Source organism: Theobroma umbraticum, unplaced genomic scaffold, assembly GCF_002168275.2.
Source record: "Theobroma umbraticum cultivar Fairchild unplaced genomic scaffold, ASM216827v3 scaffold_44.0, whole genome shotgun sequence".
NCBI classification, from domain to species: Eukaryota; Viridiplantae; Streptophyta; class Magnoliopsida; order Malvales; family Malvaceae; genus Theobroma; species Theobroma umbraticum.
In genome coordinates this window covers 1,506,986-1,520,815 of record NW_018397255.1, presented here as the reverse complement: position 1 = coordinate 1,520,815, position 13,830 = coordinate 1,506,986, and the positions used below count along the sequence as shown (strand labels likewise).

The 13,830-nt window shown below is 36.3% G+C and overlaps 3 protein-coding genes across 4 annotated transcripts; 2 read left to right on the top strand and 1 right to left on the bottom strand.

The window, feature by feature from the left end:
• Nucleotides 1-827: 827 nt before the first annotated feature.
• On the top strand, nucleotides 828-4,949 carry LOC110409486 (serine/threonine/tyrosine-protein kinase HT1-like). Its single transcript, XM_021418842.2, has 6 exons — nucleotides 828-1,123; nucleotides 2,484-2,616; nucleotides 3,287-3,482; nucleotides 4,101-4,222; nucleotides 4,305-4,460; nucleotides 4,582-4,949. The coding sequence occupies exons 1-6, from the start codon at nucleotides 846-848 to the stop codon at nucleotides 4,888-4,890; spliced, it is 1,194 nt and encodes a 397-aa protein (XP_021274517.1). The 5' UTR covers nucleotides 828-845; the 3' UTR covers nucleotides 4,891-4,949.
• A 1,047-nt stretch (nucleotides 4,950-5,996) lies between these two features.
• Nucleotides 5,997-10,543, top strand: GBF1 (G-box binding factor 1). Its single transcript, XM_021445527.2, has 12 exons — nucleotides 5,997-6,196; nucleotides 7,450-7,585; nucleotides 7,709-7,756; nucleotides 7,878-7,963; nucleotides 8,063-8,159; nucleotides 8,289-8,443; nucleotides 8,562-8,616; nucleotides 8,771-8,819; nucleotides 9,131-9,339; nucleotides 9,572-9,649; nucleotides 9,772-9,897; nucleotides 10,140-10,543. Exons 2-12 carry the CDS (start codon nucleotides 7,526-7,528, stop codon nucleotides 10,239-10,241), a joined length of 1,065 nt encoding a protein of 354 aa, XP_021301202.1. The 5' UTR covers nucleotides 5,997-6,196; nucleotides 7,450-7,525; the 3' UTR covers nucleotides 10,242-10,543.
• Nucleotides 10,487-13,676, bottom strand: HVA22K (HVA22-like protein K). 2 transcript variants are annotated; one of them, XM_021445526.2, is made up of 8 exons: nucleotides 13,543-13,676; nucleotides 12,848-12,906; nucleotides 12,622-12,719; nucleotides 11,968-12,019; nucleotides 11,788-11,851; nucleotides 11,200-11,295; nucleotides 10,995-11,067; nucleotides 10,487-10,902 (listed from the first exon to the last, which is right to left on the bottom strand). In XM_021445526.2, exons 1-8 carry the CDS (start codon nucleotides 13,573-13,575, stop codon nucleotides 10,793-10,795), a joined length of 585 nt encoding a protein of 194 aa, XP_021301201.2. In that variant the 5' UTR covers nucleotides 13,576-13,676; the 3' UTR covers nucleotides 10,487-10,792. The 2 variants fall into 2 exon arrangements, with proteins under 2 accessions (XP_021301201.2, XP_089638473.1); XM_089782347.1 differs by having other exon boundaries at nucleotides 10,487-10,899.
• Nucleotides 13,677-13,830: the final 154 nt, after the last annotated feature.

The following is a 13,830-nucleotide window of genomic DNA, read 5'->3' as shown; positions in this document are numbered from 1 at the left end:
TATCTTCTTGCTAGTGTTATTTTTCAAGTCATTAACGTTTTTTTCCTTTGACGGGACAAGCTAATTAATTATCCTGGTTGCTTTGAATAGCTCTTGGTTGTTTAAGCTGTCCATAGCTAAAAAAATTAAAGTGATGATGATTTCATAAACTTTTAACTCTAAACCCCATTTGCTTGCTTTAATTTTATAAATTGGATGGGTTAATCCTCCATCATAATCTACTTTAATTTTTTTAAAAATACTAACAATTTGCTCTTTTGATTGATGAGCTTTGACACATGGGCAAAATGCATGTGAGATTAAGCTGAATTGGCAGATAGATTAACAAATTGAGAGCAAATCAATCAACAAAATACATAAATTAAGAAAAAATCCCTCACTTCTTTTCTTCTTTTTTTTTTTTTAATTTAGTCCAAGTCATGTGCAAAGGGAATCATCATCGAGTATACAAGGCATTTATTTATCCTTGATTGCCAAAATTAATGTTGGAGTACAAACTCCAAAACTTCCATTGTTCTCATAATCATTTTCATGTTTTTCAAAGTCTATGTTCTATTTATAACCTCCATCACTCCCACCCTCCAATCAATGACAATTAAAGCAAATCACCACATTAATCTACACCTGCAAATTTGCCACGTAAATGCATATGCAAAATCCTACATGGACCTTCAGTGTACTACAACCAAGAAAATTAAAAATACAGAGAGAGAACAAAAACTTTCCATAGTTTCCCTCTCGTTTCTCTCCCAGACTCACATATTTAAAACGCACTCCAAAAACCCCGAGACCCCCTTTTTTGGTCCACAAGAGAACCCTTTTGCCAGCTCTGTCTTTACTGTGTAATGCAGCAAGGAAACTACAAAGACAAGGGAGGTTCAGAAATGGATGGACTTGAAGAGGATGACTTGTTCGAGTTGTCTTCACCTCTTTCTCTTCAAAACATTGGCAACACAATTTGTAAGCTGACGTCAACGTTATGTGATGACGTGGAAGATGAAGAAGATGATTTTGATAACAGCTTTGCCTTCCAGATTGATCAAAGATTGTTGATTGATCCTCGTCTTGTTTTGCTTGACAAAATGATCGGTGAAGGCTCTCACTCTACCGTTCATGAAGGATTGTGAGTTCCTTCTTTTTAGTGTTTTTATGTTTTTTTTTTTTGGGTGTTTTATGTTTGGTTTTCTTGATATTGGGTTGATTAGGTTAATCACATTGTCTGCATGTTGTTGGATTTTCATGCCCTTTTTGGTTTCTGTTGGGTTGCTTGATTTGAATTCAATTATGGTTTCATTTTTGTGGCATTTGAATTCTCTGTTGTTGTACTGAGAAAATCTTCAAGGATTTTGTAAGGGTTGGTTTACAAGGTGGTTAATGCTGATATTGGTGCAATTTTGATAATATATTTTGAGAAAAAATTGGGTTCTTTTAGATATGGTGCATGGATTCCTTTTAGTTTGGGTCTGTAAGGTGCTACATCTTATTTGTTGATGTGGAGTGTTAATTACTATGTTTTGTTCAAGAAGAAAGATTTATCTGCTTTTTGGGGTTTCTTTGAGTTCTTCAATAGAAATTGCTGAGTAAGTGGACTCGTGATTCCTTGTATGCTGAATTTGTGAAGAATTATGCGGTTGATGTCACATTGGTAGAAAGAAGTAGTGATATAAGACTGTTCTGTTGGTTATTTAGGTATTTTAGTTGGAGATATGATTGACTGATTTTGAAATTCCATTGAATTTGGATGAGTTAAATTACTAGTTAGCTAGTCGTTGGCGTTTGTTTCTATATACGTGACGTATCAATACCGATTTGGTATGGTCGGTGTGATTTAAATATTTACATGCACTGCCAAATGTTGTGCTTGAGACTACATTGATAAAGAGTTATTGATGAGAGGAATATTTAGGCTCTAACTGCATTAGCTGGTAGTGCCATGTGGAATTCGGACTGTGGTTCTCTTTTCTTTATCAGCATAATCGACGGTTAAAGGATTCATCATCAGATGGATTTGAGATTATTTATGCTTGCTCATTGACAGGACATTTTTTTGGTCATATTTCTATCAAATTAAGCATCTGTCATATATCATTAATATTTTAGTAGGTTTATGTTTTCTGTCAAACTCGATAAGTTGAACTCATTCTACGCAATCTTATTCTGATCTTGTTTGGGGAAAACAGCCCTCTCTGTTATGGATGTATGTGGTAAATAAATTTTTTGTTGCTTGGTATTTGGCAGTAATGTATGGCAAAAAGAAGGCTAAAAATAAATTGTTCCCCTTATGAACAAACATTTGCTGTCATGCTTACTAAGTCTCTGATATTATCTTCGCATTGTGCAAATTTGATCATATGCTTACTCCTTATATGCTGTTACAGATCTCCTATAAAGCTATAACTGTTGCAATAAAATTTCAACGTACTTTGTTCTGTCAACAAATGATTTAGAATTATGACACTGATGGTTACTTGACTTCATTCCAGCTACAAACTCAAACCAGTTGCAGTGAAGGTCATTCAGCCAAGTAATACATCAGCTGTAACTCGTGAGCATAAAGAGAGATTTCAGAGGGAGGTTTTACTGTTGTCTAGGATGAACCATGAAAATGTTGTAAAGGTATTCTACTTCATTTGCTTTAAGACCAAATTGTGTGTCTAATTTTACCTTTCCACCTTCACTCTCTTTCATTTTGAACTACTGACAGCAGGCAATGGGTGATTAAGGCATAATGTAGTCTTGTTCCATTGTATATTGCCCTATCTTCCCCACTAGCCAGCCTGCCAACAGGCTATATAGACAAAACTAAGTTGTTGGATTTGGTGTGAGGATACTCTTTCCTTGTTAGTCAATAATATAACCATCTATGGAAGATTTTCATTTTGTACTCTGTGTAATGGTGTGAAAGGAAAAAAAAGGTACACTCCAGTTGTGTACAGTATCGTGAAATCTCATTTTCCATATCTAATTGTACTAATTATCCTATCTATAAAGTTGTACTCACTAGAAACATGTGTTTATTTTGAAAAGACATCTTTAAGGAATTGGCATGAAATCTAAATGCAGTTTAGTTCAATACTGCCTTCGAATCCATTGTTCAAATGCTTTTTAAACTACTTAGAGCATTGAAATTGCTTCATACTTAATAGAGATCTGGATGAGACAAATTTCTAATGAAGTCATTTGTTGGCGATTTTACCTTCTATTATTCTTCTAGGAGTTGGCATTCATATCTGCATCTTGATTAGTCATGTTGTCCTTCTAATTCAGATCTGTTTTGCTGAAGCAGTTTGTTGGTGCTTCTGTGGAGCCAACTATGATGATAGTTACTGAGCTCATGAAAGGTGAAACACTTCAGAAGTATTTGTGGAGCATACGCCCAAAGCGTCTAGATCTGAAGCTTTCAATAAGTCTTGCATTGGATATTTCTCGAGCCATGGAATACTTGCATGCCAATGGCATTATTCATCGTGACTTGAAGCCAAGTAAGTCATTCTCTTATTATCTCAATATTGTAGTTGCTTCAATGTGTTAAATTGTCGACATTATGCATGCTGTCATTAATCTCAGTTTGGATGCTCATGCCTTTTCTTGCTTGGGGTAACCGTGACCCAAGATATAATGAATATTCATAACAAAAATAGATTAGTCTTATGTTGCTCCCCCTCTTCATTTTTAGGGAAGAAGTAAAATGTTGCTCTGACTTTTCATTTTCCATGAAGTACCCATGTCCGACGTATTTGACAGACATAGGTAGGACCTACATAGGTATGGAGGTCCGATTCTCCACAAATATGGAAAAGTTTAGAAAAAATTGAATGTATCTGTGTCCGACACTTAACTGTATCCAACACGCACCTCTGAGTCTGAGTAACATAAGCTGACTTTGCAATAATGCCAAGTCGAGTGAAACAAATTATAGTGAGATGGAAAGTTTTCACTTTTTCTTCGATGAATGAGATGTATCAAAGTTCCAAAGCATTTCAGAAGCTGATACTAAGCATTCACACAATGCAGCATTTAAGCTTTGCAACACTGAGCACTAGAGAAAATATTATGCCAGTAGATAATCTGCTTCTTACATACATTTACAATTATGTTAGGCAATTTACTTCTCACAGAGGATAGAATGCAAATCAAGCTGGCTGACTTTGGGCTAGCTAGAGAGGAAGCAATGGGTGGAATGACTTGTGAGGCTGGTACTTACCGGTGGATGGCTCCGGAGGTGCTTTTCCTTTCCTGCTTACAAAATATCTTGTAGCTGCATATCTGCCTATTATGTCTAACTCTATGTTTCTCTGAATTAGTTATACAGCAGAGATCCTCTTCCAGTAGGGGCAAAGAAACACTATGATCACAAGGTGGATGTGTACAGCTTCTCAATTGTTCTGTGGGAGTTGCTGACAAACAAAGTTCCATTTAAAGGAAGGGACAATGTAACAGTGGCATATGCAGCAGCAAAAGTAAGCTGAATTTTCTTCAATAACCTGAAAAACATAAACCTTCAAATTATTTGCTGATTTCCATGCCATTACTTTCTGAAACTTTCATGATTTCTAATGATATCACTCTTCTTTCTTTCAGAATGAAAGGCCTAGTGTGGAAAGTCTTCCAGGAGATATTGTTTCTCTGCTGCAGTCCTGTTGGGCAGAGGACCCGAAGGTCCGACCAGAATTTAAAGAAATCACTGGCTCTCTCTCAAACTTCCTTCAGAACTTATGCTCAACAGAGACCACACCTCCCGAGATAGTTTCAATTGATTATTCGGAAAGCCATGTACAGGAAGATTCCATTGATGCTGGCCATGCTCCCAACAAGTCTGATGACAAGGGAAAGAAGCAGAAGACTTCTTCTACATTCTTCTGCTGCTTTGATGACTGCTTATCAGATTAATCAGGTGGGTGGTGGATCATGTTTTCAGTTCTTAAACGGCTGAGAGTAATGTAAAATTGTACATGGCTGATTATATTTCTCTGCTTTTTGATGGAGATAGGCATTACAAATCCATGCCTGTATAAGACATCAGAAACAGCTCAGAATACAAATATAAGGAAAAACAAGAAAGGAAAATAAAGCTTTTATAAAATCATTGTAGTCTTTTGACTATTTAATGTCTTAATCCCTATTTAAGTAATTATAATTATCATTTATTTTATTTTGATCTTAATCTCGTATGAATGTATCTATGCATTTGATTTAATAATAAGTGCATATATGTCTTACTAAAAAAATTAGGTTCGAATGGTAAGTGCATGTATCTTTTATTGAAAAAATTAAATTTGACTTTTTTTTCCAAATCAGACTAAATTAGAAAAAAATAAATTAAAATAGTAAGTGTATATATCTCCAATAGAAAAAATTAAGTGAAAAAAAAAAAACAAAAGAGCGAGTGGCCTAGTGAGCCAAGTCCAGCTGGTTTCCGTTTTAAAGACCTGGTTCAGGGATCTGGTGGGCCAAGCAGCACTTAGCCATGCCCATCAGCAACAACCAAAGTCCAATTAATTTAAACGATAAAGCATTCAAAGCCCATGGCTCTAAGAAAATCGGGTCAAATGAGCTCGTTTGATTGGCGGATCCCACTTTCCACGGACAAAAGCAAGCGGATAATATTCCAGTGACGTGGAAGCCACACAAGCCCAAATGGATCATTACCGTACGAAACCAGAACCGAACACAAAAACAAAAAGCAACCTCAAAGCCCCCAGAAAGAGAGACAGAACGGCGTAGTTTCCAACAATTGCTCCCAACTAATGAGTCAAACAAAACGATGAATCATCCGCTGGATGCTGTGTCATAAACCTGATCCAGTTAAACATTCCCAGCTGTCTTCCTCTGCCTTTGCACGTGTCACCCGCGAAACCCTAACCACTTCTCTTTCTCTCTCTCTTTCCTGCCTCTCTCCTTCCTCCCTGGATTTTCGCTATTTGCTCTACAACTTGAACCTATAGCAAACGACCACACCGGATCAGAACAAACAGTTATTAGCGTCCATCCTTTACCCTGTAACTTTTATTTACGTACGAGTGTCTCTTCTGAGCCTTAACAATTTGCCTTCTATCATCAATCCTCAGCCGTCTGATAAAAGTACTATATTTATTTATTTATTTATATATAAATATCTCTCTCTTCTAATTTTCTTTTCATCTAGTGTTCCACTTGGACTTCCACCTCACTTGCCTCTTCAACGCCATGAAAACAGGTCTTTCCTTTTTTTTTTTCTTTGTTTTTTGTCTCTCTTTTCTTTTCCTATTTTACTTTTTTTGAATTTTCTTTTTATATGTAATTTAAAAGCATTTAGAAGTTGAACCATTAGGAAATTAGTTTCAGGATCTTATATGTCATGCTTTAATTTTGATCAGGCAGTTGGATTAGTGATAATTACTTGTTCTACCTCTGAACTTCATGGTCAAAATGTTTCTTTTTTCTGTTGAGTTTTGCTTATGTTATGACTGAGGGGAATTCTGTGGGTTAAGGCTTGAAGATTGAGATTAGCTGTTAATCTTTGGAAAAAAATAGTTCTTTAGCATATTTATTAGTAATTAATTAATTTATGGTTCTTTTTTCTTTAACATGTCTGGGAAGGAAGTGGATGGATTCCAGCTGTAAGATGTCTATTGCTGGTCAACATTAGGTTTTACTACAATTTGTAGAGAAGAATAACAGGGATTCGTGTTGACTAGCTAGCTTTAGCTTTGGGCTATTCAAAGCAGATACTGCCAATTTCTTGTGGTTCTTTTTTCCCTTGTTAATATGGGAACTGTTGAAAAAATTGGATGCTTTGTACGAAACAAATTGGAGGGAAGGAATTTTTTTTTTGGAAGGTAATATTGGAATTGAAGTATTCCTTTCTATTTCAAGTTTGTCCTTTTATCGAGGATTGTTGTCAGATACTCCACTTTGTTTTCCATATCACTGAATCAATGAAGATCAAAGTAACCCGATTGGTATGGTTTTGGAATTGTTTATTTACTGTGAGAAGTGTTGGCCAAGATGAGAGAAGATCTTGGAAACTAATGAGCTTATTTCTAAATTTTAGCTTCATTAAATGGTTGTTAAGGTTATTGCTAGTAGTGTAGGCTGTATACAATACTTTAAGGGTGGTTTTGTGGTGTGCTGGATCATGTTGTATTTGGTGCTTTCATGCAAACCCTGGGGCTTGCAAGTTGGGCAATTGGTTTTGTAGTCTGTGGTCTCACTGAGTGAAGTTCAGTTGTATTATCTTTCTATTTTGAAGTCATTTCATGATAATATGCTGATAGAGAAATTCGTATAGATTTATATTCTATGAATCATGTTTTGGCTCATAAGTGAAGTTTCTGAACGGATGTTTAACCTGATTCGGCATATTCCACATACTATTTCTTTTTCCTTGTTAGCTGTGACATTGTTAGATAATTTTCTTGTGATCTCTCATTTCTGACATACTAGGGTTTCTTGGTATTGGGTGCTCAGGTGCTTCATAAAAGTCGTTGAGGATATACAAGTTTGATTCTAAGTTGCTGAATTTAAGACGTTTACCAAAGTGATAATGGGAACAGAAGAGGAGAGCACACCTGCCAAGCCTTCCAAACCTACAGCTTCAACTCAGGTCTATCATAGTCGCCTCCATCCCACCCAAAGAAAAGAACAAAAAATGTGCTCATTCCATTCTTTTTCTCTCACCATTAACATGTGGATGAGTTTTACTGATATTTCTACTTTGCACTTATAGGAAATACCTACAACACCCTTATATCCTGATTGGTCAAGCTCGATGCAGGTTGTATAAATAATTCGTGGGGTTTGATTTTCTTTTTTACTGTTGGTCTTGTTTATGAAATTCATAAAAGTCGCTATCCTGTAAGTAAGCATTCAAGCTTACAGCTGGGCTTCTTGTTTAGGCTTATTATGGTGCTGGAGCTACTCCACCTCCCTTTTTTGCCTCAACTGTTGCTTCTCCAACTCCACATCCATATATATGGGGGGACAGGTGATTCCACTTTTGAAATCACCATTATGCAACAGTCTGTTTCTTTCAATATTTGACCAGAGTAATGTTCTTAACTTTCCTTTTTGTTGTTCTCGTTCAGCACCCCTTAATGCCTCCATATGGCACCCCAGTTCCATACCCAGCTATATATCCTCCAGGTGGTGTTTATGCACATCCTAATATGGCCACGGTAATATTATTATTTTCTTTCTTTATGTGTTTTCATTTTCCCATTTGTATTTCCTTTTGATTCATAGTTACTCATAAAATAAATGCCCGTCCTCTTGTCACTAACTTTGGCTATTCTATTTTTTCTATAGACTCCAACTCTGCACAGAATAATGTTGATCATGAAGTGAAGGGTACTGATGGAAAGGATCGAGGTGCCACCAAAAAATCCAAGGGAACTTCAGGAAGCAAGGTTGGAGAGAGTGGAAAGGTGGCTTCAGGCTCTGGAAATGATGGTGGCTCTCAAAGGTGCACTAGCCTTATGATGTTTCAACCTTTTTTCTAGCACAATACTCACATTCATTCTCAACGTAGAAATTTGGTTAAAAAATTTTCTTCAATTTTTGTGCATGGCTATTCTTAACAGTGGTGAAAGTGGCAGTGAAGGTACATCAGATGGAAGTGATGAGAATAATCAACAAGTATGCGCCTAATTATCAATATTTGATTTATCATCGAGGGCACTGCCTACTTTATAAATTCATTTTCCTTCATCAACATTGTTTACTGGCCATCATGATAATGCAATGAATTGTCCTTGCTAATAAATATGTGCCCATTTTTTTCTTTCGTTAGGAACTTGCTGCTGGTAAAAAGGGAAGCTTTGACCAGATGCTTGCGGATGGTATATTAAGTTTCCTTATCTAATTTCTGCTATTTTTTAACTAGGGATAAACCATAAAGACAAGCTTCAGGTTTTTTTGAAAAGAAAAAAATTCTCCTTATGGTTTCAAGACACACAAACTGACCCCTCTTGAAATATTATAAATAGGGAGGACGGAAAAGTGTGATGAGGGAATTAGTGTAAGAAAATTGAAAAAAAATAAGAGTTGCTAAGTGTAATTCTGGTAATAAGCTTAGGGCTGGTTTTGTAGGTTAACATTTTCACTTTAGATAATGTGATAGTTTTCTAATTATAATCGCTCTTGTTACCAGCCAATGCACAGAGTAACACTGCTGGGGCAGTTCAGGCTTTAGTTCCTGGGAAACCCATAGTCTCTATGCCTGCAACTACTTTGAATATAGGGATGGACCTATGGAGCGGATCCCCTGCTGCAGCAGGAGCTGCAAAAATGAGACCTAACTCATCTGGTGCTGTAGCCACAGTTGCTCCTGGAGGTGTAATGCCAGACCCGTGGATTCAAGTATGAGCCTAACTGGGAGATTTTTCATCTATTAGTATTTGCTCAATTTGTAATCCGATCTTCTGCTCCTGAGTTGCTAAAACCCGCCTTAGTCCCTAATGTCACTTGTTTGCATCCTTTGTGCATCCTTTTAAGCTACTAGAGCATTGTGGATGTGACTTACTTTTGCAGTTTGGCTTTCAAGAAACTTCTGCAGTTTCATGTTTTTAACTAAATTGGTGTGTTCTTGCAGGATGAACGTGAGTTGAAAAGACAGAAGAGGAAGCAATCTAATAGGGAGTCTGCTAGGAGATCAAGATTACGCAAGCAGGTAGACTGGTTTACATGTGTTCGTCAACCAATGGTTTTAGAACTTATTTGATAGCATATGAAGTATTTTACAGCTTCAGGGTGAAGGTTAAAATCTGTAGCTTGTGTTCTGTGTTTCCTTAGGCGGAGTGTGAAGAGCTACAAGCCAGGGTGGAGAGCTTGGCAAATGAAAACCGCAACCTTAGAGAGGAACTAAAGAAGCTTTCTGATGAATGTGAGAAGCTTACGTCGGAAAATAGTTCCATTAAGGTATAGAACAGCTGTCCCCTTTTACTCGGCACTGAACCTGAGGTCACGTCCTTTTCATGAATGCTCATCTATCTTTTTACCTTGCTTACCTGATTCCCTTGATATTCCTCTGCTCACGGAGAGTGGAACCTTGCTGATTGTTAAATACTAGTATCAATTTTATTAAATGCGTTGCGATCACTTCTTTCTTAAGAATGATTTTAAACATGTTGTCAACATATATGATTTTGCTGCTATAACAGGACGAGTTGACACGGATGTGTGGACCTGATGCTTTAACTGACCTCGAACAAGACAATCCGGCTGCGGCTCTTCAGTCCCGAGGTGGTGAGGGGAATAGTTAATACTAAACCAGCAGTGATAACATGGGGCAAGTGCAGTAATTTCTTGGTCTCCAGGAATTCTTTTGACCATGGCTTTAGTCGAGTAATAGGGCATTTGTTTTCCTTACTAATCTATACCTTAACCATTTATAACTGTAATGTTTATTTAAGAAAGAAAAAAGTTATAACCAGAATTAAAATTGTTGTGTTGGTATAGTTGACTAGGGCGAAAGAATATTTGGAGATTGATTCAGCCACTACTCAGATTTTGATCAAATATGCGTGTACTATTTATTTAAAATACAGGAAAGAAACATTGTCTATTGCTTCTATGTAAAACGACAAATGTGGGAATCTTGCATGAGAAAAGACTGAAAACTGGGATGAAATTTTGATTCAAAGAATACTGCCTACTCTCATAAGAAGCAGCCTGCTGCCTATATCTCATGCTCCACCTCTTTCAGCCACAGTAAAGGCCCTGATTTGTTATGCAAAAGTTACCTCCTTGTATATTGGGGTGCTAATAGGTAGAAAAACATAATATACAGCTGCCTCCCTAGATAGGGAAAGTATCATTCATTGTGATCAGACTCCGGATTTGAGATCATTCTTGTTTGGCCCTCGATTTCAGGTAGTCCTCTAGGTTTATCTGGTTCTGCAGGACCCGTCACCTTTGTATCTGCTGGTTCAATATTGAGAAATTTTCAGCATGATATAGCAGAAAATAGGGAAAAAAGCCAAACTAGCCAGCAGTTTATGTAGTATTGTGCTAACCTGACCCTGTCATCTTCCTGAACATTATCCTAACAAATCGGAACTCTTCTTGATGCGTGCTGACGAATCTTGCCTGCATATGCCCACAAAACTCGATGTCTACATCTCATTTACATATTGGAAGGCGAAATAAAGAGGAACCCAAGTGCAGATATCCACACAAGGGCTATGTCAAATTAAAACCAATGACAAAGGGATTACATACCATTTCAGCACATGCAAAGCCCATAAGTTCATCAACTTTAGCTTGATGCCTCAACAAGAATGGACGCAGGTGGTTCTTGTATATTCGCTTAGCCCCCTGTTAGCAAAGCAATTTCATAATGTGAATATACCAACCTAAATATGATAAAGAAATAGGTTTCAAAAAAAAAAATACAAGCAGAATTGCAGTTAGAAATGAAATAAGTGGGACAAAAACACATGTATTTCTTTAAATTTGTTAAGTTGTTTCCCCTATACCCTGATTAAATTGGTTTTCCATTTGCTAATTACCACTAAAGAACCAACGGTCAGAAGTCTGTGACTCTGGAAGTTCTATGTTGCTTCATCTAATCCTGAAAGAAAACCGAGTAGATACCAAAACCTTGGTGAAAATCTAACCGTGAAAAGAAGGAATCCTTGTAATTAGATAGTGGATTGTAAGAAAATGCAACAAAAGCAATTAAAACAGAGGATGCAGAAGAACAACATAGAAGATATAAAAAAACCTCAAAACAAATAAACATCTCAGCAACCTCCTTTTAACCCTGGATTTCAGTATGAATGAAAATAATCATGATTTTGAACTTACTTCAGTAGATGGAAGTTGAAGCCAGACAAGAAATACAAACTTGAAGTGATAATAATATGGAAACCTGTAAAAATGAAATAAATATTAAGTAATATACCAAGTCATGCAAGCATAAAGGAATATTAGACACTTCACATGCATAAATGGTTAGGAATCAAAACACTTCAGGTCAAATGGTACCAGGAAAGAAGTTTGTCAGAGAACACTTCAACAATGGTGAAAGATCCATAAGCTGCAATGATGAGAAGGTCATGTACTTCCAGATTTCAAAGATAAAAGTGCTATTGACATAAATCAGAATGCTCACCATATCAACATAACACCAAGTTGAAAAAGAAAACGAGCAAAACAAAAGCCTAATGCAATAAGCAAGCCCTGGATTATAACACATCAAAATCCTAATGATTACCTTTATCTTGACTGATAGTTAATATTGTCCCCTTTGACAGTTTCTGTCTTCATTTTTATTCCAAGATGTGTGTTCATTGATTATATGAGTTTGTCATTTCATCCTGACTCGTGTACTATAAAATGAGGAGGTAGTCAATGAAACCACTGCATAACCATTTATTGCTAGCCCACTAATTTAAAGCATCTTAACAATGAAACGCTTGGGCTTCAAGTTTGCATAAAACAATTAAAAGAAGGTTTCGACTTGTACCGGCAAGCAACAGCAGCATAGAAAACAACAAACTGCAATTTTATGTCAGAAAATGGAAGGTGAATGTTCCTAAAATTTGATATAGGTAGAGGAAAGATGGTCAAAATTCAAGAATTCAACAAAATGACGATGATTTCAACTTTGAATGAAAAGCTAAAGAACAATTTGCTGACCTGCCCAATATGTAAGCCACTTTTGCTGCTCATTTTCATCATTTCTTTCAATTGCCCTAAATGTAGAGTACACAGGTAAAACAATCCCCACAGAACAGCTGCAAGATTGATATCCACAAAGGGTGACTTCAGCTAATGCTGGAGTAATCAACTTTATATCAAATATTTAGGAGAACATGTCAAGCAAGCTACCAAGAGACAAGCACTAGATTCAACTAGAACACACCATGCGGCACGAGTGACAATGTTAGAACCAAGTGGGCAGAGGAGCAACCGTAACCCAACCTACATTAGATGGCATGCAAACAATTCAGAAGCAAGTTAAGCATGTAACCATAAGAAAGGTAGCAAGCATCAAAACTCAACACAATACCTAAACCAAACCATAAAAACATACATAACAAACAATTCAAAATACTTTAACAAAATCGATGAGCATGATCCCCGCAAAGAAATGAAACTTATTACATTCCCTGAGTTAAGCAAACATAGAAAATCTAAAAAGAAAAAGAAAAAGCAAGATATTATTACTATTTTCTCATTCTCAGCTAAACAAAATAAACGAATAAATAAATATAAATTCCTCTATTTTTCTCTATTAACTCCGAGAGTATAAACATCAAAAACGATTTCTCTAACTTTTTACTCTTTAATCCAACAATGAGCAATTTCCGCGCTGATTTTTACATGAACAGAGAAACAGTCAGCTCATAATCTGAGATCATTATTTTCTTATGATCGGGGTGCAAATTTATTCTGACTTACACCAAATTTCAGCTAATAAATACATTACTATAAACTAATTAACAGATCCACAAGGGTGATCAAACAAAACACAGTAAACAAATTAAAATCAAAAGCAAAAAAGAAAAAGAAAAAGAAACCGAGAAAATTAGATGAAAAGAGAAGATAGATTCAAACCCCGCTGGCTACATTGGATCCGAGAAAAGCCATTGCAGGATTCTGCGTAGAGAATCCAAATTAACCAGTCTTTTTTACATTTTAATAATTACCGCTAAATGTTTTTTTTTTTATGTACTTTCGGAGTTTTGGAGGTTTCCAAGGCAAGAATAAATTTCATTTTCTGGCAGTAAAAACGATGTCGTTTGAACCTGGAAAGTTTTTGTTTGGGCTTCACATTGTTAAGGATTGGGCCACGCCACGGGCTTTGAGTAGAATTAAGAAATACAAAAGTGTAAGTGTTTGGAA